This window comes from Larus michahellis, chromosome Z (assembly GCF_964199755.1).
Source record: "Larus michahellis chromosome Z, bLarMic1.1, whole genome shotgun sequence".
NCBI classification, from domain to species: Eukaryota; Metazoa; Chordata; class Aves; order Charadriiformes; family Laridae; genus Larus; species Larus michahellis.
In genome coordinates, this window is record NC_133930.1 from 54,386,027 (window position 1) to 54,407,061 (window position 21,035).

At 46.3% G+C, this 21,035-nt stretch overlaps 2 protein-coding genes across 3 annotated transcripts in view; one reads left to right on the top strand and one right to left on the bottom strand.

The window, feature by feature from the left end:
- Nucleotides 1–21,035, bottom strand: part of IDUA (alpha-L-iduronidase) — a 72,622-nt gene that overhangs the window by 2,584 nt on the left and 49,003 nt on the right. The gene's annotated exons all lie outside the window — the stretch shown is intronic.
- Nucleotides 13,156–18,060, top strand: LOC141736366 (purpurin). Its single transcript, XM_074570427.1, has 4 exons — nt 13,156–13,463; nt 14,934–15,070; nt 16,639–16,751; nt 17,834–18,060. The coding sequence occupies exons 1-4, from the start codon at nt 13,347–13,349 to the stop codon at nt 18,058–18,060; spliced, it is 594 nt and encodes a 197-aa protein (XP_074426528.1). The 5' UTR covers nt 13,156–13,346.

Sequence of the window (21,035 nt, forward strand, 5' to 3'; positions counted from 1 at the left end):
TTAAGCCAGCGTATGAGCCGTGGTCAGGTGTCTGTAAATGTGTTTGAGCACCATCTTAAACCCCAATTGCAGACAGGTGTATACAGGAGAAGAGGGCTGGAACTCACCAAGGGTGCATCGAAAGCCCTACCTATGTGGAGAACAGTCACTTGGTGAATTCATGGGGATGAGTCACTATCTGGGCTTATCACAGGCTGAACATGTGTCAACACTACCAGGCAGAAGGAGGTGTACAACCATTAGGATGAACCTTCCATTGTGTAACAGACTATGCCAAGTTGTACTAAACAGACATGTTACTGGGAAGACAGTGGGAAAATGCGACCTCTGAAGAAAGACTGAGGTTTGTCATGTCTCTTTTGAGTCACCTCTTTTCTAAACAAAACAGTTGTTTATACAAATCTCCAACTGTATAAAAGGCTACTTCTACGAAAAAGGGAACAGTCTCTTCTACATAGTCATGTAGGACAGGAGATTTCAGATCTACACTGAAAGGGCTTCCACAACACTGGGAAGGGATGGCTCTCACCTTATACCCCTAGATACATGCCTGGATACCCCTAGAAACAGAGATGTCATCCTTTTTCGCAGTGAACACCTCTTGTCAGAAGTGATGCACATGTAATGACACCAGCCTGCTGGAAGTGGTGTGGATGAATTTCTTGTAGCTGGAGGGAAACCCCTTTTCCTGGGGATCCAGCCTCCCCACAGTCCACGAACTCTCAAGCCAGTTATATGTAAGGAAACCATTGCTTGAACACCAGGAAATACTTCATTTGCAGCAGTGTAAACCTGCCAGATGGGAGTAATTTTATTGATGAGTGATGCACGATGAAAGCCAGAGGCGTCCTTCTGCCTTCCAAGGCCTTCACCCCATTATCAACCTGTGCCCTTCAGTGTGCTGTAAAATACAAGCCTTGTTTCAACCCACAATGATGGGGAGGAAAAAGGACTGGGAAGACAGTGGTAAAACAAAATCAATTAAAAAACTTGCCAGGGTACTAAACCATTTTGGATTCAGATATCCCAAAGGAATGAAGTTTCCTATCACCTGGCCTTTGAAGAAGGTCTGAATTGAAGTGTAGCTTCTCTTATGGTCTCACATACTGTGGCCTGTCAGGTTTTCTGATCTGGTGGACTTCCGTTGTGCCAGGTTAGATTTGCGGAGACAAGGTCTCCTGGGAGCTCATAGCCACTTCCCTGAATTATTTCAATGTCCAGGAATCAGTCTGTGTATGAAATGGATACCACAGGATGGAGCTATACAGTGGGGGGATGTACACAGGATGCCCTATGTCTGAACAGAAGGTCCTTTAGGCTTGGTGACATATGGTGTTTTCCAGGCTGTATGGCTTCACTCTTTATGTATAAGCTGACATAAACAGGTTTGGTGGCTGTATTAAGGGGTATGCAAATCATTGTATGCACTTTTGGGTGCTGAAAAATTGCAAAGGGGTTCGATTCATATTGAATTGAAGCTGGCATTCTTTTGGATCCAAGTGTCTCAGATACTCACACTTCACTGGGTATGAAACTTTCTGTTCAGTTCAAGGTAAATGGGTTTTTTTGAAACGTTTGTAAGAAAAACAAGCAGTGTCCAACAGTGACACTCCAGAGCCAAAATATGAAAGATCTAAGCCCAGTTCCTTCCTCTGCACACACAATTTGAAACTTAACAAGAACTTAACAAGAAGATTTCCCCTTAACAAGGGAAAAGAATAAAGGTCCTCAAGTACTGCAGTTTATAGCTGAAGAAGTGGAGAAACTGAGGCAATACTTTTTAAGCCAAGTCAGGTTTAACATATAACTGCCATGCAGTTGAAACCACATAGGAATGGTGGGTGGAAATCTAAATCATGTGTGCAAAGGGAGCCAGCAGTGCCAGAGCAAACCCCTTGGAGAAAGGTGATGGGCTAACACACCCAGAATTTAAGGCACGGCGCAAAGGCTGCAGGTGTTCCCCAGGCCTTTGGGGAAACTTAGGTGACAGTATGAAAGCCATTGCTATAAGGCCTATCAATCATAACTGAGATGGATACAGTATAAGCTTGCAATAGGATAATGCTGTTTGATTGGACTTAGGCAGACAATGGAGGGTTTTTAAGGAGGATGAGGCTGCTATTTTAGGAAACTTGCATTAGGCTGTCACACAGCATAATATCTGAACACATGTGGTTGCACACATTTGTTTTTAATAGCTTTAAAACTGAATTGCAGAGTTGGCATAAGATGTCTGCCTTGTTGGGTGTTGGTGGATGTCTTTTAAACAGTGTTTCAAATGGAAATCTCAAATGCTTAAGCTGCCCTGAAGGCTCAGCTGGTGGCTGGGAAAATGAACTGGAGCCTCTGGGAATAAACTTCCTCCCTTCCCAACAACTCATATCACAGTCTCTCCCCAGTCCTAGGATGGACACTACTACAAGCTCCAATTGTGAAGTAAAATCATCCTGCTGACGTGGTGCAAAATGTACTGCCCAAGAGAAGCAGTACTGTTTGAACCATTTATGGGACTGTGTCCAAAGCAGATGGTGCAGATACTACCTGCAAGGCACAAAGGGTGATGACAAGCATTGGGGATGTTAGGTCTGAAGATGCTTATGCCCCTCCTTCATGGGAACAATGTTTTCCTCCTAACCAAGAGGCTGTGGGGAGTGGAGCTGCAAGTGACTAATTTGATTAAGCATTATCCTTACAGGACGCTGTATTGACAGCTACACTCAAACCTTTCTGGCCCACTCATCCGCTGGCATAACAAGATTGCAGCTTATCTGATTTACCAACTAATATTCGCATGCCACCTGCTTGTATCCAAGAATAAGCTTTCCTGCCTGGAACCATGGGAGCCCAGCAAGCGTCAGAACCATTTTCTTCACCCCTCCTGGACCAGGGTCTTCTTCTGCCCCAGAGTCCATTCTGCTCCTCCAGCCATACACAGCTTGTCTCTCGCTGCAACGAAGGCTAGCCCGCAAAACATCAGCATCCTCCCCTGGCCTTTCCTTCCCCTCCGCAGCTGGCCAGAGAGCTTTAGATGGCACCACAGCACGACCCTGCCACCTGGGCTCCTGTCCTCCATGCCAGGCATTGCTGGAGCCCCATTCCCACCCGCGGTGGAGGTTAGCGGAGCCACCAGCGTGTGGAAAATGGCCGCAGCCTCCCTGCGGGCACCCGTGGGCAAGGCGCTTGGAGCTGGATGAGGGGCAGAGGGCACTTGGGCAAGTCTGGGGATGGTACTAAACTGGGGGAGCAGAGGGCAGGGATGCTCTTCAGAGGGACCTCAGGGGGTAGAGAAACAAAAGCAACGGGAACGTGTGTCAGCTGGGGGGTGGGCATGAGCACAGCCTTAGCCACACTCTTGTTTTAACGTAATCTGGCTGTTACACAGAAATGCAGCAGTGGAGCACAGGACCCCGGCTTAGTGGTGATCCGAGGTCTGCAGAAAATGCAGCTTGGGTTATGCTAGAGCTCTATTTTCTGCTGGCTGGGTAGGTGATACCTGAATTGTAGCAGGGTTGTTGCACGTTTATAATAAAGTCTAAGTCCCGTGCACTACTGTGGACAGGGGAAAGCGTGCTGCTGGCAGTTCAATTGCAAAGGCTGAGCAATGTGTTTTAGTCAGAATTAGTACCTGGGCACCCCTCAGAAAACGTTGCTTGCATTTTGGCCAGAATGTTGTCTCCATCTTGTCATGACAATGGAACAACATCCCTCACCTTATTAATTCTTTTGGAGAATTACTTTTAAAGTAGCATACTAATTTAAGTACTGCATTGGTGAATTGCAGGAAACAGTCAGAGATTTGCATCTGAGTGGTTCTCAGAGAAAGGAGGTGGTGCTGTGGACAGACACATATATTCAGATTTTTACTTTAGATAGTAGTGTGTTCTGAGTAAGCAACAATCAATAGGCATGCTTGAGGTTAGCTTGCCAAAATGCTTTCAAGCTCCATAAATTGATAAGAGACAGAAAGTTAACCTGGGGCTAGTTCTCAGTTAATTGTTTTATTTTATTTCTGAAAATAGTCTGGAAAAAACCCCACCTTTACCTAAATGCAGAATCTTGCAAACTTTAAAATAAAAGCCAGGTGGTGTGAGGGGGGTGGTGTTTTTTTTTTTTTGCTTTTATAATTGCCTGGTATTTAGAGGGGGTGTAAAAGCAACTGCTATACTGGAAGTATACTGAGGCACTCAGGGGAATGATAGCGTGTAAGAGGATGGACTCTGCACTGCCCAGTGCTCCAGGATGAGCCCTGGGTTTCTGGAAGTGGCAACCCTTCCCTTGCACTCTAGCACACAAGTCAGTTTGTGATTTGGCAAGTCTGGCTGTTGTTTTTTGAGAGACATCTATGAGAAAATATATCTTTGCCATGTCAGAAGACTGGAAATGTACCTGAGCCTTGAGTAAGTCCACCAGACGTGGAATGGTGATGTACCTTCTTGTCTTTATCTTCCTTGCGTTACACTGTGAACATGCACAGATTCTCTTCCTCTTAATTTTATGGAGAGACAGCTGAGTTAAAAAAAAAATTAAAATATAGTAGCAATGGAAATTTCTGCAATAAGACTACATGAGTTTATTATCTTCCAATTGACAGATTGTATCCAAAGCTCTTAGCGCAAATCACTGAACCTTGAATAAGAAGATTACTTAGTTGGTCAAATGTCCTGTGAAGCTGAGGAACAAAAGAGATCATTAAACTCTTCCCAAACTCTACCATATGCACTCCTCATGCAATCATCTTCCCCACATACTCTGGGCATGTAATTAAGGAAAATACAATACTAGGACACACAAACCACAAAACTTTAATAAGGAACACTAATAACAAAATTAGGATGCTCAGATCTACCCAGAAGTAGGTTTGCTCATGCAGTGTCAGGGTGAAAAGATGAAAAGGAGAGAACAGGCTCTAAGAAAAGGTTTGCAGATGTCTACAGAACAAAAGGGCATCATCGCAGATGAGTGAAGTGATTTGTGGGAAATAAGGCCCCAGTGTCAGGGGGGGAAAGGCAGAGAACAGGATTGTTTAGCAGAAAAGAAGTGGAGAAGAAAAACTGACTCTGACTTCAAGAGTAAAGAAAGAGCAGAATAGATGATAAAGTAATGAGGAAGAAGAGCTTAATGAGTCCATAAAAAGTTGTGGAAACAGTGAAGGACTGAAACCTGGGGAGTAATATGGAGACCATGGAGGGTACAGTGATGAGCCGGGAGGGCCATGGGGCAAAAGCCAACAGAAAATGCCCATCCATGCTTCTGGAACTGGTTATTGAGGAATATCCCTGAGCCTCTCATGAAGAAGCATTTCTGCAAGCCAAGGGGGCTGTTGGGTAGGCTGAAAGAGTTCCACGGGGAGGATTTCAGAGTTTGCTTTTGGGTACTCAGATAGGAACAGGTGATGTTGAATGATTCACAACACAACTGCTCCAGGACAACTAAACCAGGCTGAGAAGATGCTCAGAGAGATACGTGTTCTAGTGAGCTTAGGAAGAGGCTGATGGCACGCTGAGATAATGAAGACGGAGATGGCTCAGGGATACGTCTTGCCAGGATGAGGTGACAGTACTGGGCACAGGGATGCAATCACAGAAAGTGGCTTTAACTCAAAGGACAGACTGCTTGGAACAACTGGGCAACCAGAAATTCGGGACCGAGAGCAGCCACCACAGGTAAGAAGAGGTCAAGCCAAGAAATCATGAGAATAAGCTGGGAGAGACTGTGTAGTCTCACTTCACCCAGCAGAACAGTGTAAAGAAGGGTGCAACATTGGCAGGTACAAGGCTGCAGCAAAGAGGAAGCAAGTTACTCATTTATATTCCAGAGATCAGCAACAGGGTGGGTCATATAGGTGTTTTTCTGGTCATAACAGGAGTGACTGTAGCTCCCTGTGGTGGGGCTGCAAGCACAGAACCGCAGTAAGTCCTGCAGAGGTTTTGGCAGTGTTTGGGCACACTGCAGCCTGTCTCTTCCTCCTTCTTTCCTTGTGGGCAGAGGGATGCTTAATGGTTTCCTGTAGCCAAGGTTGCTGCAGTGATGGTATTTTTAATGGGCGTTAGTAATTATCTCTTTGAGGCAACACTGCAATTTTCAGTGTTTCCAGCTTGTTGCTCAGTCTGAAGTGGATTTAAGCTTGGTCTTTGGGTCAGGTGCATTCCAATTGCAAGCTTACGGAGGTGGTAACACTTTGGGACCCTGAGAGTTGACTGGAACCTCTGGGCCCCTCTGTAAAACAAATTACTTTGCTATACAAGTGCCCTCAGATGACGAGAAGCATGCCATGGTGAAAACGGTGAAGTTTCCTGTACATAGAAGATTTACCCTATCTCAGGTCTTGCAGCTTCAAAGAAAATCAGCTGTTTAAACCATAAAACCACCAAAATTATCTGTGAAAAAAAAATAAATTTGATCATCTTTGATAGCTTAGAAAAAACCTCAGCTCTTTTCCCTTTTCCAAAGCAAACTAATGAAGTCCATCCTTTTCTCCCACAGAAGAAGCAGAGATAGAAAGCTGAAATACAGTTGTGTGTGAAAGCCTTTGGCTTATTCTCTGGCTCTGTGACTCACTAATCAGCTTCACATTCCCAACTGCCCTCTCCTTGGAGTGCAGAGAGGTGCTCTGACCTAAACTTTCCTTCCTTAGTCTGTTTCCGCCTTCTGTTGCAGATGGAGACTGTGTCCTCTAATGCTTACTAAGGCCAAGTGCCTGGCCAATGGCCTTTGGCTGCATGCACATACAGATTCCCCTGGCTTTGGTAATTTGTGCTTCTGGTTTTAGCTTTTAAATCCATCATCAGGGCTGGCATGGACATCCTGTCTTATCCAGAACTACTCAAGCTCCGTGCCAGCAGTATCACTTTTGTAAAGCACCTTGAGATGCATGCCATGTAAGGCTCTGTAAATATCCCGCTGGAGTAATCTGGAGCAACATTCTGGAGGCAACACTTACTGTCTCAATATGTAATGTAATGGAAGATGTACGTTCTGCCACTGCCACATCGTACTTTGCAACAAGTTAGAGCCTACAGATTTATTTGTGCATTTTTGGTCTTAAGCTGCTTCCGTTGCATGAACAGAAAAGAGACCAGACTTAGAATACTACATGCATGATTTACACCTTCAGGGACATTCACATGCTCTCTGTGCCTCTTGTGTTTGGAAGGCATCCTGGGAATGACACTGGGGATTAAATAAACTCCGGTCTGTTACCACACCGCAAAATGTGTCAGGGGGTACTGGCTGCCTCAAGGGTTGTTCCCTCTTCCTCCCGCTTTCTGCTGGGAAAAGAATAGGATCAGGCCATGGTGATAGCCCACAGCGGTCTTCAAGAGCAAGGACCTTAGCCCCAGACAGCTGAACTCCTGCCATGTTTGCAGATGCCACCCTCCTTGCTCACTTTGAACAGGCAGGCTCTCCAGGCTTCCTGTGCCGAAAGGGATGATCTCTGCTTTCCAGGAGCCTGTGTGTTGGCACAAAAGTACAAATATGGTATCTTTAAACAAATGTTGCAACCAAAATGAATAAACCTGCCAATGTCTGCAAATGGACCAGTTCAATAGTAGTAAATACTAGACATGTATATAGGTATGTCAACGGTATGCCTAGTAGTAAATACTAGAAAACAACAACCAAAACTGGACGTGGAAGTGTTCAAGGCCAGGCTGGATGGGGCTTTGAGCAGCCTGGTCTAGTGGGAGGTGTCCCTGCCCATGGCAGGGGGGTTGGAACTAGATGATCTTTAAGGTCCCTTCTAAGCCGAACCATTCTGTGATTCTGTGATTCTATGATCTGTAAAATGTCCACCTCTTTATTTGATGGTCAAAAAAGGTCTCTTTTTCATCAGGTTGCCTCAGACCTAAATGGTCTTTTGGTACAGAGTAGCAACAGGCCATCGGGGAAACTGTCATGGCCTGGAGAATAAAAACCAGCAGCTCACTGATCAAACTGCAACCATCGTCCCCACAGTTGTGCAGAAACCTGGAGATGGCACAAAAACTGATCTGCCTGTTTGGCTGGTGGTTCCCTGTGTGGTAAAATCCCACGTCAGGAGAGATTTTAGCCAGCTCTGCATTCACCCTGTGCTGCCAAGGCAGCAAGATGCTGAAGGGTTTGGGAGAGCGGCTGTAACTCAGTTTTGCTGCCAAGCCCTTGACAACGGCCCTGAGAAAACCACTCCCCCGGGCTGGCTACCCATCGCAGCAGAGGAGCTGAGGCTCCTAAACTCCTCTGTGCTTTGATCAGCCTCCTGTTTTCGCTTGTGAGTTGGGGGTACACGTGTGCCTCTCTATGCCTGTGACGTGTGGTGTGCACAGGAACATTTGAGCTCCGGCTCTACCAATTGTCAGTCAGTACATTTATCAAGAATGACACTATCGTATTTCAGAAGGGAAAGGTGGCTTTCAGTTTATGTCATTTAAAGCTGTGAGGTATTTGAATGGCGCCTTGAAAGCCATAGGGCAATGATTTCTGATGCTTTTTTATCTAACGTAACACACCCAAGAACCTTACCCTTGAACCACAGAGGAACAAACTTCAAATTATTTCCTCTTGATCTGCATTGCATCACCCTTTTAATTGGGAAACATCAGCTTTTCTGAGCAAAAGTCACAGAAACTGAGAGCCTCTTAGCCAACGGCCTTCATGTGGTGTGCTGTTGCGGGAAAGCCTTATTTCTCCTGCCTCCCACCCTTGTGAGGAAGTAGAGCAGATTGTCACTGTCCTCTCAGTCCTTGTCAGACCTGGAACTAGGATGTGGGTCCTCCAGCAATGCAGGCACATGCATGTGACACCCCAGAAGGAAGCCCTGCATCCTCAGCAGCACAAATTAGATCTAAAGCTAGAGCAGGAAATCCTCCCAACTTAACGGTGCAGTAACCACTATTATAGATGTCAAGGGCAACTCAAAATGCATCTACATGTAGTTGTTCTCCAGAATCCTGGTAAACAAGCCCACAACTTGATGGTCTGCTGGACATCAGGGAACTTAATGCCTGGTGCAGGGGCTATTTAGAGATCTCATACTGTGCCATCGACTGCTGAGCTAGCACACGTTGCTAAATCTGATCCGGCAGTGCAATTGTAGTAATTCCCAGAGCAGTTTACCCAATGCTTATTCCAATAATAAGGCAGAAGGAGGGGGGCTGCTAGGGGTAGGAAATCCAAAACTGCTGCTGCTGTATTTCATAGGATAGGGAAGAAGATAAGATTAATTATCTCGCCTGCATACCTGTTTTACAGCAGGACACTGTAACTACCACTCTTGAGCTGAGTCCAATACACTGAATATATGTTTTATTTGATCAAGCCACCTCCTCTAGTGAAAAACAGCCAGTTTTGGTGAGCAAGCCCTCAGATATCTCCTTTGACAACCAGACCCTGCAGCCTTTGTAGGATCCATTGCACCAAATTTGACAGGCCCAGAAATATGCTTCAATGCTTTGATGCCTCCCTTTTTCTTCTATGCCTAGCACAAACTACCATAATACTGTGAAAATGAAGGTTAGTTTGATTTTGTTTTCTTCTTGCTCCAAACAGCAAATAATGCATTGACAGATGTTATGGTCACCAACCAAAACCTTGTGCTGTGATTAGCTATTATTAGCATGTCTCTAATCTCCAGGGGATTAAGTGGTCACCTAAGCATGGCTTCGAGTGTCACCTATGTCTCACATGGACATAAACTAATCTGTTTTGTTGGAAACAGATGAAGTGGTAACTGTTTCAAAGCCTTTCTAATTTACAGAAAACACTGCAGTTCATTCTCTCTCAAATCCCCGGGTCAGGGTGGAAAAGCACACTTCTGCACTTGGATTCAGTGACAGGGGAACGTCCTTTGAAAATATAGTGGGCATCTAGCCCTAAAAAAGCAGTTTAAGAAGTCACTTTTTATGTCATTCTTCAAGTGGACAACAATTTTAAGGATATTAAGTGGGCTTCGGTTGATTTTCCTTTCACTTCTAAATGAAGTAAATGCTGCTGGTGAAGATGCACACCAGGAGCACGTGCCAGGGGAGCTGAAGGTGGGCAGCACAGTGTGTGCACAAGGCCATAGGTAACAAGTTGTGCCTGAATTAACAGCGCTGGTTATCTTCACACATGGTGCTGGAGGCCACCAGCCCCGCACAATCTTTTCAGAGGCCCTGCTCATCCCCGGAGCACAGTACATAAGGTGAGCAGACAGCTGTAGTTGAAGGATTATTTCGGCAAATGGCTGTTTGGCATCTTTCTACAAAATCAGGCCAAGGGGTCCAGGGCAGGACCTGTAGATGCACATTGCCCAGGACATGAAGCAGCTGGTACCTCATCGCAGCAGCTGGCTGTGTGCCATCTCCCCACACTTCCAGGTCTTGGTGTCCCTGGATAAACCCAGCCAAAATGCCCAGGGAGAAGAGGGGACCATTGTGCATAACACTGTTCAGCCCCAAAGCACTCCACCTGCCCCAAAGAAAGTGACTTACAAAGATTCAAGAACAATGTGATGGTGCGGCCCCACCATGGCTGGGGAGGGCATAGAGGCTGCACCCAGCCCCTCATCAGGCAGAAGGGGACATACTGTGGTACTGTTCCTGGTCACCCCTGGCCTGGGAGGGGTGGTCTCACCTTCCTGTCCCAGTTACCAGCAGGTCACTCCCCTGTGAACTTGCCCGGGTTTCCTTTGAAGCCACTCAGGGTATGCTCAGTCCCCCCGCTGGACATGCACATGTGAAGTATCATTGCCTGCCTCTGAAGTGTAAGTGGAAGCTGCACAGAGGCCAAATCAAAGTTTCCTCTGGCAGCAAGCAGGGACTGTCTTTCCCAGATAATGGGCAATGCCAAACAAGCTGCCTGGAAAGCAACACAGTTCACACCAGCTACGGGGCGAGATTGAGTGCTTCTGTTCAGGAATTCCTGGGCAAGCAGCTGTAAGTGACCTCCGCAGCAAGTCCGATGCATCCAGAAGGCTTTAGCCTTACTCTGAATGTCCAAATTGTTGGATCAGTACCAGGAGGTTCAGAGCTACCTGGGTTTACTCTGTGTTAGGGGAACTATAGAGTCACCCCTAATGGGTATGTCTGAGGATCCCCAGCACCCAGCAGCCCAGGGAGAAGTAACTGCTAGATGAGTGTCTGAAGTCTTAAATCTCCCAGATGAGCCAGGGTAGAAAGAGTACACGGGCAGTTGTACAACTGCAACCTGTGCAGTTGGGGAGATTCTTCAGGCACTTGGGGAAATTGTAAGAGTGGCAGGCACAGTTTGCTACCAAAAATGTTTTTCTAGCTATTTCTGCCTTCTCATCTTTTTGTGCTTTATTGCATCTCCATGGAAGGCTTCTAGGAAGAACATCTTGGGAAGGAGAGAACTATAGTATTTATGTAACTGGAAATGTTGACAAGCTGAGGTGGGAAAAATGTGTATAAAGATGTTTCAATGTACAGGAGAACTGTGGACTCCAAGACTTCGATGTGAACATGAAGACAAAATCTTCATTTTTGCACTTTTTTTTTTCCTGCTAATAGATAATGCATAACATCTTTCTACTGTTGCAAGGATCACCTTAATTTGACGATGCAGATATTGGAAGAGCTAATTATGTATCTGCCCCATGCAAGTTGTCAAATATGAACACGTGCCTATGCAGATGAATATGTATAGTCCTTGAGTTTCTCTGGTTAATGCTCCGTGCTTATTCCCCTAACACGTGTTAGAAGCAGAAAGACTTCAATGAGACAAAGGTGTGGTACAATCACATCAGTGGGCTTATTAGCTTTCTGGGCAGCTTTTTCCATTATGTAAAAGCTGTGTTTGTATTAGTATAGCAGTCAGACCCACCAGTGTGAGGATTACAGTTGGTTTTTACATAACGGATTATCCAAGATTAAGCGTTTTACTCAGGCACACGAGCAAAAATAACCAATTAGTGACTTTGCAGATTCATTATTTAAAGGCAGCTGGAGGGCAATTGACACAAGACTCGCCTGCTGACTGCAGCGCAAAGACTGAAGCAGAGTGGTCTCGGGGATCTCCAACTTCACTACCCTAACAGGTAGGTCTCTCCTCAGCAGAGGCGGGCCAGGTTAGCATCTCCTGCAGCAGGGAAGCGCAGTTTGCATGGCAGCAGCTGGGAACAGAGCAGCTGCTGGGGTGTTTGGAAGTCCTGGGCTGATAGCTCAGCTTGGATGCTGCAGGGAAGTTTCAAGTAACTGTGTTTTATCTTGGCATCAGAACAGGTATTCAGGACAAAATACTTGCAAGAAGTGTGAGAAACAAATGTGCTGGCATAGCCATGAGCTGGGACACCCGAGGAGAGAAACAAAGCCACAGCCACCTTGTGGCTGCACTGCAATGTCAGATCAAACCTCTAGAAACTGGATATTACTTGTCATGTTTGTAGAGGGAATGGTCTGAGGGCAGACAACAGCAAGATTTATTTTGTCATTAGAATTAGGCAGCTAGGAAGAGCCTGTTTCGGTGATGAGAACTAGTCATAAAGAACACAGCTTTGCAGGCCTGAAAGCAAAGTGGACATTCATCATGAAATAATTAGAAACAACAGTCTTACAACCTACAGTGCTTCACCAGAGCTCACGAGAACATTAGTATTCTTCTTGAATTTTCAAGAATTCAAAAAATTTCAAATTTTTATCAGTTCTTACCAAATTTATCCAGAGTCTGGCTTGATTTATACAGTGAAAATGTCACAAACCACAATACCACTACTGATGGCAAGCAAAGTTTTCTCACAAAGTAGTTGCCATTGATGCTCAGTTTTGGCTGGATTTAGGCACCACAATGATTCAGTGGTTTCTCAGTGGAGTTGGTACAGAAAGAAGCTCAGCATGGCCTGGAGGACAAACCTTATGAAGAACGACTGAGGGAGCTGGGGTTGTTTAGCCTGGAAAAGAGGAGGCTGAGGGGAGACCTTATCACCCTCTACAACTACCTGAAAGGAGGTTGTAGAGAGATGGGGGCTGACCACTTCTCCCTGGTGACAAGTGATAGGACGAGGGGAAACGGGTTCAAGTTACGTCAGGGGAGGTTTAGATTAGATATTAGGAGACATTTTTTCACTGAAAGGGTTATTAAACATTGGAATAGGCTGCCCAGGGAGGTGGTGGATTCACCATCTCTGGAGGTGTTTAAAAAAAGGGTAGATGGGGCACTGAGGGACACGGTTTAGAAGTGGCTCTTGTCAGGGTAGGCTAAAGGTTGGACTCGATGATCTTAAAGGTCCCTTCCAACCTCAACAATTCTATGATTCTATGATTCTATGGAAAGAAACTAGTTTTAAAACAAGGGGAATGTGTCTCTAGGCACCTCACTAACTACCCACATCTACTGCGTGAAATAAAACTCCACTTTTCCTTTTGTCTTGCAGAATGAAATACGCACAGTATGTTTTCCTGGCTTCGATCTTCTCCACTGTTGAGCATAGCCTAGCTCAGACCTGTGCAGTGGAGTCTTTCTCTGTGAAAGACAATTTTGATCCAAAAAGGGTAATTATGGTTACTTCAATAGTATATGTGAAGAAGCTTTGTACATGATCTGTTTTTCCAGGTTATGGGTTGGGTTAGTCTAAAGGGGGTCCTCAACAAAAGTTAACTTCTTCTGCATGCTGTCTCTTAGACACTGTTCCTGTAGTTTTCTTCTCTCGCTGCTGTTTAACCTTCTGAGTGTTATGGTAAAACTGGCCTTGAAAGTCGGGAATGTTATTCTTTTAGACATCATCTTCTGTTAGCTTGAAGCTCGATACAGATCGCGGGTTTGAGCCGTCCCATGAATGAAACAGTTTAGATCCCCATCAGAGAGAAAGTCCAAACATGTGCCTTGGGGCGCTTCCAACCACCACCAGCCATTCTCAGGAGTCACAGCAAACTGAAAATGTATCTAGTTGGGTATCCTGAACACAGACTGAATCTTGTTTAAACACAGCATTTAATCTTCTTGCATCTGAGGAGGAAATCAGGGCTAACTTGGTGTTGGAAAGGTCCAGACACGTGTCCCAGTACCTATTTTGACTGTCCTTCAACCAACATCTTTCCCAGCTGCAGCTGGGGTCAGGACACTACTTCCTCTACGTAAGATTGACTTTGATGGAAACAAACCCATGTCTGGGGAGAGCATTGGGAATATCCCAGTTTTAAAAAGTCAAAGTTTTATCTGGCTCATGTATTTGGGAATTAAGGACTCTGTTTCAGGCTTAAGTGTGTAACTTGTCAAACAGATCTCATTAGCTCCACTGAAAAATCAAATTTAACACAGCTAAATTCTGCTTTCCTCAATATTTCTATTAATAATGTTAACTTCTGAGGGTTTTTCTGTCTGTCAGTCACCTGTTTAGATTTTGTTTTCATTTTATTGCTTGTACGTTTTCAGGGACGCATTTTTTCCAAACAATTTTCTTCCCCCTGACCTCATTTCATTTTCCCCTGCTGCTAGTCTCCCCAGCACATCCTTTTGTCCTCATAGCACACAGAGTCATTGCTTTCTGCCCCATTGGGTAGACCCTTTCCACCACCAGAGACCAACTGTGGCCCCTGGCAGCCATGAGAGTGTCTCCAGCCAGATTGCTGAGGTCTTTGTGGCTGCAATTTGGTGTCGTTGACAGCATCTTCCACAGAAAAGCAGGGACATGAGCAGGAACAGGGAAGAACCAGTCTAACTCGGAGCAGGGATCTTGGGATGGGAGAAGCTTTCAGTGCAGGGTGACTGAGACAGGAACATCTCACATGACAACGAGTACACGCATGCAGAAGTGCAGAGCTGCTACACCCGCTCCTCCTGGCTCAGAGGCAAGGATCCATCCGATGGCATAGGACGACCTGTGTGCTACATACCCACCCAAACTCAGACTTTCCCCATAGGCCAGGCAACAGGTAGTTAGAAGGGTGCTATATTTACAAAAATGCTTTTGTGCTAAGCTAGCCATGGTGATTGATCCAGACATTAACAGTCTTTCATGTTAGTATGCAGGGAAATGGTATGCCCTGGCCAAGAAGGATCCAGAAGGCCTTTTCCTTCAGGACAACATCTCTGCTGAATACACTGTGGAGGAAGATGGCACAATGACAGCATCTTCCAAAGGCCGTGTGAAGCTTTTTGGGTGAGCTATCTTGACTTTTATCTCTAGCTGCTGCCATGAGGTACTTGAGGAGGGGGACATGGATGGTGATCTATCCTGAGCACATAGTACAATCAGGTTTTCTTCATCAAAAAGGGAAGCTCAATCAAGGCAACATATTAGAAGACAGAGGTTAGACACTTTTAAGTCCTGGGTTACTTCTCAGCCTGGCTCTGGCCTGGGTCCATCACAAAACTACTGATAAAGTCAATTATAAAGTCAAATCTTTAATGATGGAGCAGTTAGGTAAGTGAGTTGCAACCAAGTGAGAGGATCTAGCAAAGGCTGTGTCACCGCAAGGGCAGGACAGCTCTTATTTCACTGAGGTGTTCAAGGGAAGGAGAGGAGTGTAAGTGAGCATTACTTTCACAGATCTTTGAACACAGTGTTGGATGGACTTCTGAGGAAAACGTGGTTAACTCTCAGATGCTGTTGCAATGCCTAAATAGACAGATGGAAGGAAGCTTTAAATTTTTGTCTGTTGGTCATGGTTACTACAAGGGATTACAGCATGGGAAGGGATTAAATAGCTTTCTGGGTGTAGAAAAGAAAATCCAGGGCTTCCAGTAGGCTATCACTAATTCTGTTGTGCATTAACTACCAAGAAGTGCCTAACTGCATGAATAATAGAATAGAGCAGGTGGCTATGAACCTTATAAGTCCTGACAGCACAGCACTCCAGGGTATTTGGGGATGGGGCAAATGAAGCTTTGCAGGCATGTCACGCAGTGCAGGTGGGAAAAATCTTGAAAGGACTCTTCAGAGATCAAGTGGGGTCTCAAGGCTGCCAGGAATTTATTTCTGCAATGGCAGGGGAAAGGGGAAATGCCACTTGTGCAAGGAAGGGAATGAACACACTTCCACCCTTTCACACATCCAGGTAACGCTTGACAAACTGCCAAGATGTAGGTGGCATTCAAAGTAAACAGATGCCAACTAGAGAAGGGCATTAGAAGAAATAAATGATGAAGACAGGCTGTTTGGGCAGCTACAGGATTCCCATAGCCTGCATGAAAGCTTTTAATGAGCTTTGACAGCGGAGTGGCTGTAATTATTTCCATGCTTGTAACAGATGTCCCTGTGCCAGTAGAGCCAGGAGGGGTTAGAGAGAGGAGAGCCAGCTCCCCCCCTCCGCTGGTGGACACGGTGAATGAGCCCAAATGCAGGTCAGCTCACCCTGCAAACTGCTAGCAGGGAGCCAAGAAACAGCATCCATCATTTTGCTTGGTGGCTGTCCGCTTGTACAGAAACAGGTGGTAAGAAGCCAGCTGAGCTGAAGGAGGGCCAGGGCACCGCCCCAGCCGCAGTGTAGTCGCGCAGCAGAGGGGGAACCAGATAGCAGCAGGGCACTGTCGGTCACAGGGGTGGTGTCACAGATTTGCATTACTTAATGACAAACACTGACTTTGCACTAAGAAAGGCCATGCCCATGCCTGGGGTAGCTGTGCTGAACTGTAGCCTGGCTCTTGCCCGAGTCCTGAGTGAGGGACACCCATTTGAAGCTCACGTGCCACAGGGTTTTACCTTCAGTCTCATGGATCTCATTGCAGGTTTTGGGTGATCTGTGCTGACATGGCTGCTCAGTATACAGTCCCTGACCCAACCACTCCAGCAAAAATGTACATGACCTACCAGGGCCTGGCCAGCTACCTCTCCAGCGGTGGTGAGTGAACTTCTCCAGCCCCCTGGCGCTGGTCAATAGCTTACAGCTGCTCAGATTTGTGTGTTTCAGTATATGAGCGAGAAAAACAGTTGAGCTCAGATTGCTCTAAGTGGAGACAAAGCATCCTCTTTTGGGGCGACGCTTTATCCAAACAGTGCTTTTTATCTCCATAGAAGGGACAGGATCCAGAGACTCCCCAGAGACCCTACCTATACACCACATATATTAACAACGAGGCTGCAGATTAGAGGCAATGGGCCACACATACCGAGTTTGTACATCCAAGTGGGGTGCTGACCATAGGGAAGCAATACTTCCTGGGTCCCACAGCGGGCATTATAAAGGTGTCAGTCGTCCTTGTACTCCTCATAGCTAATGGGAGGCGACATGTGGACCCACTTCTGCAGCAAGACGCAGTTCTCCTCAGACAGACACAGCCGGACGTAACAACATGGACCTGCTAGCTGCAGTCCCCCTTGCAGAAGGTGCTTGTGCTGAACACCAGCTATGCGCCCTGCACACCCCATACTTTGTGCCTGAGTCTCCCATAGCTGTGGGACTCCAGCTGGGGAACTTGGGCAGGAGTTGGCCTGCTAATGCGTAAGAAAGAAGTACATGAACTTAGTACTCGCAGATAAGACATGCTAAAATGCACTTATTTGAGCAAGGCTGGAAACAGGAGGCATGTTTTGCTGAGGCTTCTTGTACAGGAAATGTAATCTGTATGGCCAAAATTTAATCTATATGCCTCCTCCCCCCGTGCTTGAGTGAGAAACATAAAATCCTTTTTTGTCGTTGAAAACCTGGGAAGTCCTAATCCTCCTAATACTTACAGCCCAAGAAACCAAAGGCGAAAATGCACTGAGCATCATGGGGAACAACATGGTCCCAAGATGCCCCGTGCTTGTCCCAGTTCTTCACTTCATGGTGTGGAGATAAGCTGGATGCAGGATGTGACTTTAGATCCTTTGGGAAGTTATCCCTGCCATATGCTGAAGCGAGGCATCTCCCTGCAGGATGACTAGATCCATCTCTGCTCTGTTTTGCCCACTGTGGCAAACAAACGTGTTCTGATGTTTCAGGGGACAACTACTGGGTGATTGACACCGACTATGATAACTATGCCATTACCTATGCCTGCCGCAGTCTAAAGGAGGACGGCTCCTGTGATGATGGCTACTCCCTGATCTTCTCACGCAACCCCCGTGGCCTCCCTCCAGCTATCCAGCGCATTGTGCGTCAGAAGCAGGAAGAAATCTGCATGTCTGGCCAGTTCCAGCCTGTGCTTCAGTCAGGTACTTTGGGCTAATTAGCAAGCTCACTGAAATGGCCGCACCGGCAGCTTGCAGAGTAGGTGATAGCATTTACTGTAAATGTGCCAAAAGCATAACAAACTAAATTGTACTCTTTTAGCAACTTTTGTTTTCAAATGTTATATCTAATAAGAAAATAGCTGCAAAGGGAAGTATAGGAATCCTGTGTGCTGAAACTGCACACCACCAAAGGAAGATCCGCTTTGTTACTCTAATAGACAGGATAGGGATGGACCTAACAACCTCGTGTTTCTGCACTTGGAAATGCTTGTCTTGGCCACCTGCATAACAGCACCTTAGGTCTGTGCACTGTCCTCCAGGAAAGGAGGAGAAGCTGCCTACAGGAAGGAGCATCCTCACTCTTCTTAGCTCCACCATGATTTGTGTCCTGGGTGGTCTGAGTAGCAGAGACAAAGGGCTCTGAGCAGCAGCTTTCACTGTGTCTGTTGGCAGTGGGAGTCAGCAGTTCCTCCACATACATGTGAACACAGCATGCCCAAAGCCCATTTTGAGAGAACTTTTTTTCTGGAGGCATGGGAGCTGAGCTGCTGTCCATGAGATAGGCAGGTAATTTTTTAGGGCTATGCTGGACACAGAAATTCCTCTTTGTTGGCAGAAATTCCTCTTCATTGGCAACCGAGTGCCCACACACTTCACATGCGTGCTGCTTTGCCTGGAGATTGGCCCTTTACTAAGCCAGGCCTGAGGACCTGGACTGGGGGGTTGCCACATATGTTCTGCACTGCTGGTCAAGAAATAGCAGCTAAAACCTTCTGAAGGACACATGGTTGTATGAGCCAGTCCTCCACTACAGAGCAGGTGCTGGCATCATCCAACGCTATGGGACTGGGACGGGCACCCCTGCCCCACGCCCCTCCATACCGCTTGCTGTGGCAGAGGGAGGGTAGTTGGTGTGTGGGCTTATGCCTAGGTTCTCGTGTAAGCCGAAAACTCATGGCTAGCCGGGACTAGCAAAGGCTGCACAAGTGCTATGCCAACAGGCACAGAACCATGCAAACAGCAACTTTTGCATCCTGCCATCCTAATCTTGTACTGTGACTCAGAAGTACCCTGGGAAGGCTGTAGCTTCACTGAAGACTACAAGGCTGTTGAAGCACTTCTTTGCAAATTTACTTACAAGGACTAATGTTTACTTTTCTTTCTTTCCAGGGGCCTGCTAAAAAGTACAAGTACACTTCTGATCCTATCCTTAAGCACAGGAACCAGACCTCTTGGTCTTGAAGTCGCCACTCAGCTAACAAAAAAAAAAAAAAAAAGAAAAACATAGTATGGACTAGTGTGTTTTTCCTGAAAAACACATGAAAATGTTGGGGGTTTTGTAAACTGTGTGCAATACAGTGTTGACGTTTGAATTTTCAAGGGAATACATAATGTGGCATTTGTCAATAAATGTTTTTAGAAAAACTGCCCTGGAACTGCTTTTTGTTACCTGCTGTCCTGTCAGGGAGCAGGAAGGGCAAGGCCGGTCACGGATGGGAGGTGAGATGGCAGCCGAGGTTGGACCCAGGCAGAGGTGGGGCATTGTCCCTCCCCCACACCAGGCCACGGGAGCAGGACAAGGGTGGTGGCAGGGACAGGTTCCCTGGCAGTGCTGATCATCAGACAAATGCACGGTGACAGTGCGGTTCTGGTGTTCATCTGGCAAGTCCAGAGACCGAGCGAGGGCAGCAGGGCACCCGGCAGGGTGCAGGCATGCTTGCGAGGTGGCTGTGGCCAGGAACAGGACTGGAGGGTGGTGCAGTGGCAGAGCTGCCCGCAGCAGGGCTCCCACGGGGGTAGGGGCCTGGGCTGAGCTGAAGAGGGTTTGTGGACCATGGGCAAGGGGTATGCGGGTACAGGTCCAATGTGGGGCTGCACAAAGCAATGAAGGCTTGTGGATGCCTGCAGGGCCTGGGCACACACACCGTACCTCTCCCACCAACATTTCTATTTAAACGCCAAAGCTAAAAAATCCTCTTGAACAGCAACTCTGAGCTGAGGCTGATAGTATGATCCTTGCTGCCTGGTAATACCTTACAGTTATTTCTGGTACCTGTGTACTCAAAAGTCTGCACAGAGTATTTTTAACTAGCCCCTGAATCTCAAATGCAATAAAGCAGATGTTCCTTCCAATAGCACTGGGACACTGCATTAAATGACCTCATTGCACTTCTAATGGCATAAGCAGTAATTTACTCCCCACTGCCTTCATAATCCAGCCCCCAGTATCTGAGAGGTATAGAACTGAAAGACAGAGAACTGACAGGTTTTATGGCCACGAATTTCATAGATAGAGGGAACCAAAAGAATAGTATCTAGACAACTCCATGTAGAAAAAAGGGTAAGTCGAGTCAGCTTTTTTACATATGTTGCTCTTAGTAAAACCACATTCATTTTTAATGTTTCCTATGAATAAAACTACCAATGCAGAACACCCCCAGCACCCTGCCTGAACCCAGCAGTTTGTCAGCAACACAAATTTTAACAGTCGTGATTACCAAGCATACAGGGAAGAGCAAGATGAACAGTCCCCACTCCTGAGGCTTTCAAAAGGTATGTGGCACAAGGTTGGTTGATATTGAGTCAAGACCTTCAGAGCCCTATGCTACAGAACAGCTTCTGGAAGACACTTGTACAACCTCACCTAAGTATCCAATGATCATCTACTGCATCTGTTGGAAAGAGCATAGAAACTACTGACTAACGACTCTTCTCCAAGGCCAGAGACATCTCAGGGACGGAGGGATGTCTCTCAAGATTGCATTTCACAGCTTTTCCAGGTGGGACTCCAAAGGCTCTCAGTCAGCATCAAATAAAGATGTTCCTTGCTCTTCTGGTCTAGGAAAGCTACCCTGACGGGGAACAAGATAGTGAACTACCATCTAAAGCTAAGAACTACCATCTAAAGAAACAGGAGAAAAGCAGCACGCAATGCAAACAAAACCCCACATTGATAAGAGACTATTGAGCG

Bases quoted from the DNA above. Each gene is read 5' to 3' on its own strand.
- LOC141736366 (XM_074570427.1), top strand. From the start codon at position 13,347: ATGAAATACGCACAGTATGTTTTCCTGGCTTCGATCTTCTCCACTGTT. The intron at 13,464-14,933 runs GTAATTATGGTT...CTTTCATGTTAG, and splicing joins ACAATTTTGATCCAAAAAGG to TATGCAGGGAAATGGTATGC. The intron at 15,071-16,638 runs GTGAGCTATCTT...ATCTCATTGCAG, and splicing joins GGCCGTGTGAAGCTTTTTGG to GTTTTGGGTGATCTGTGCTG.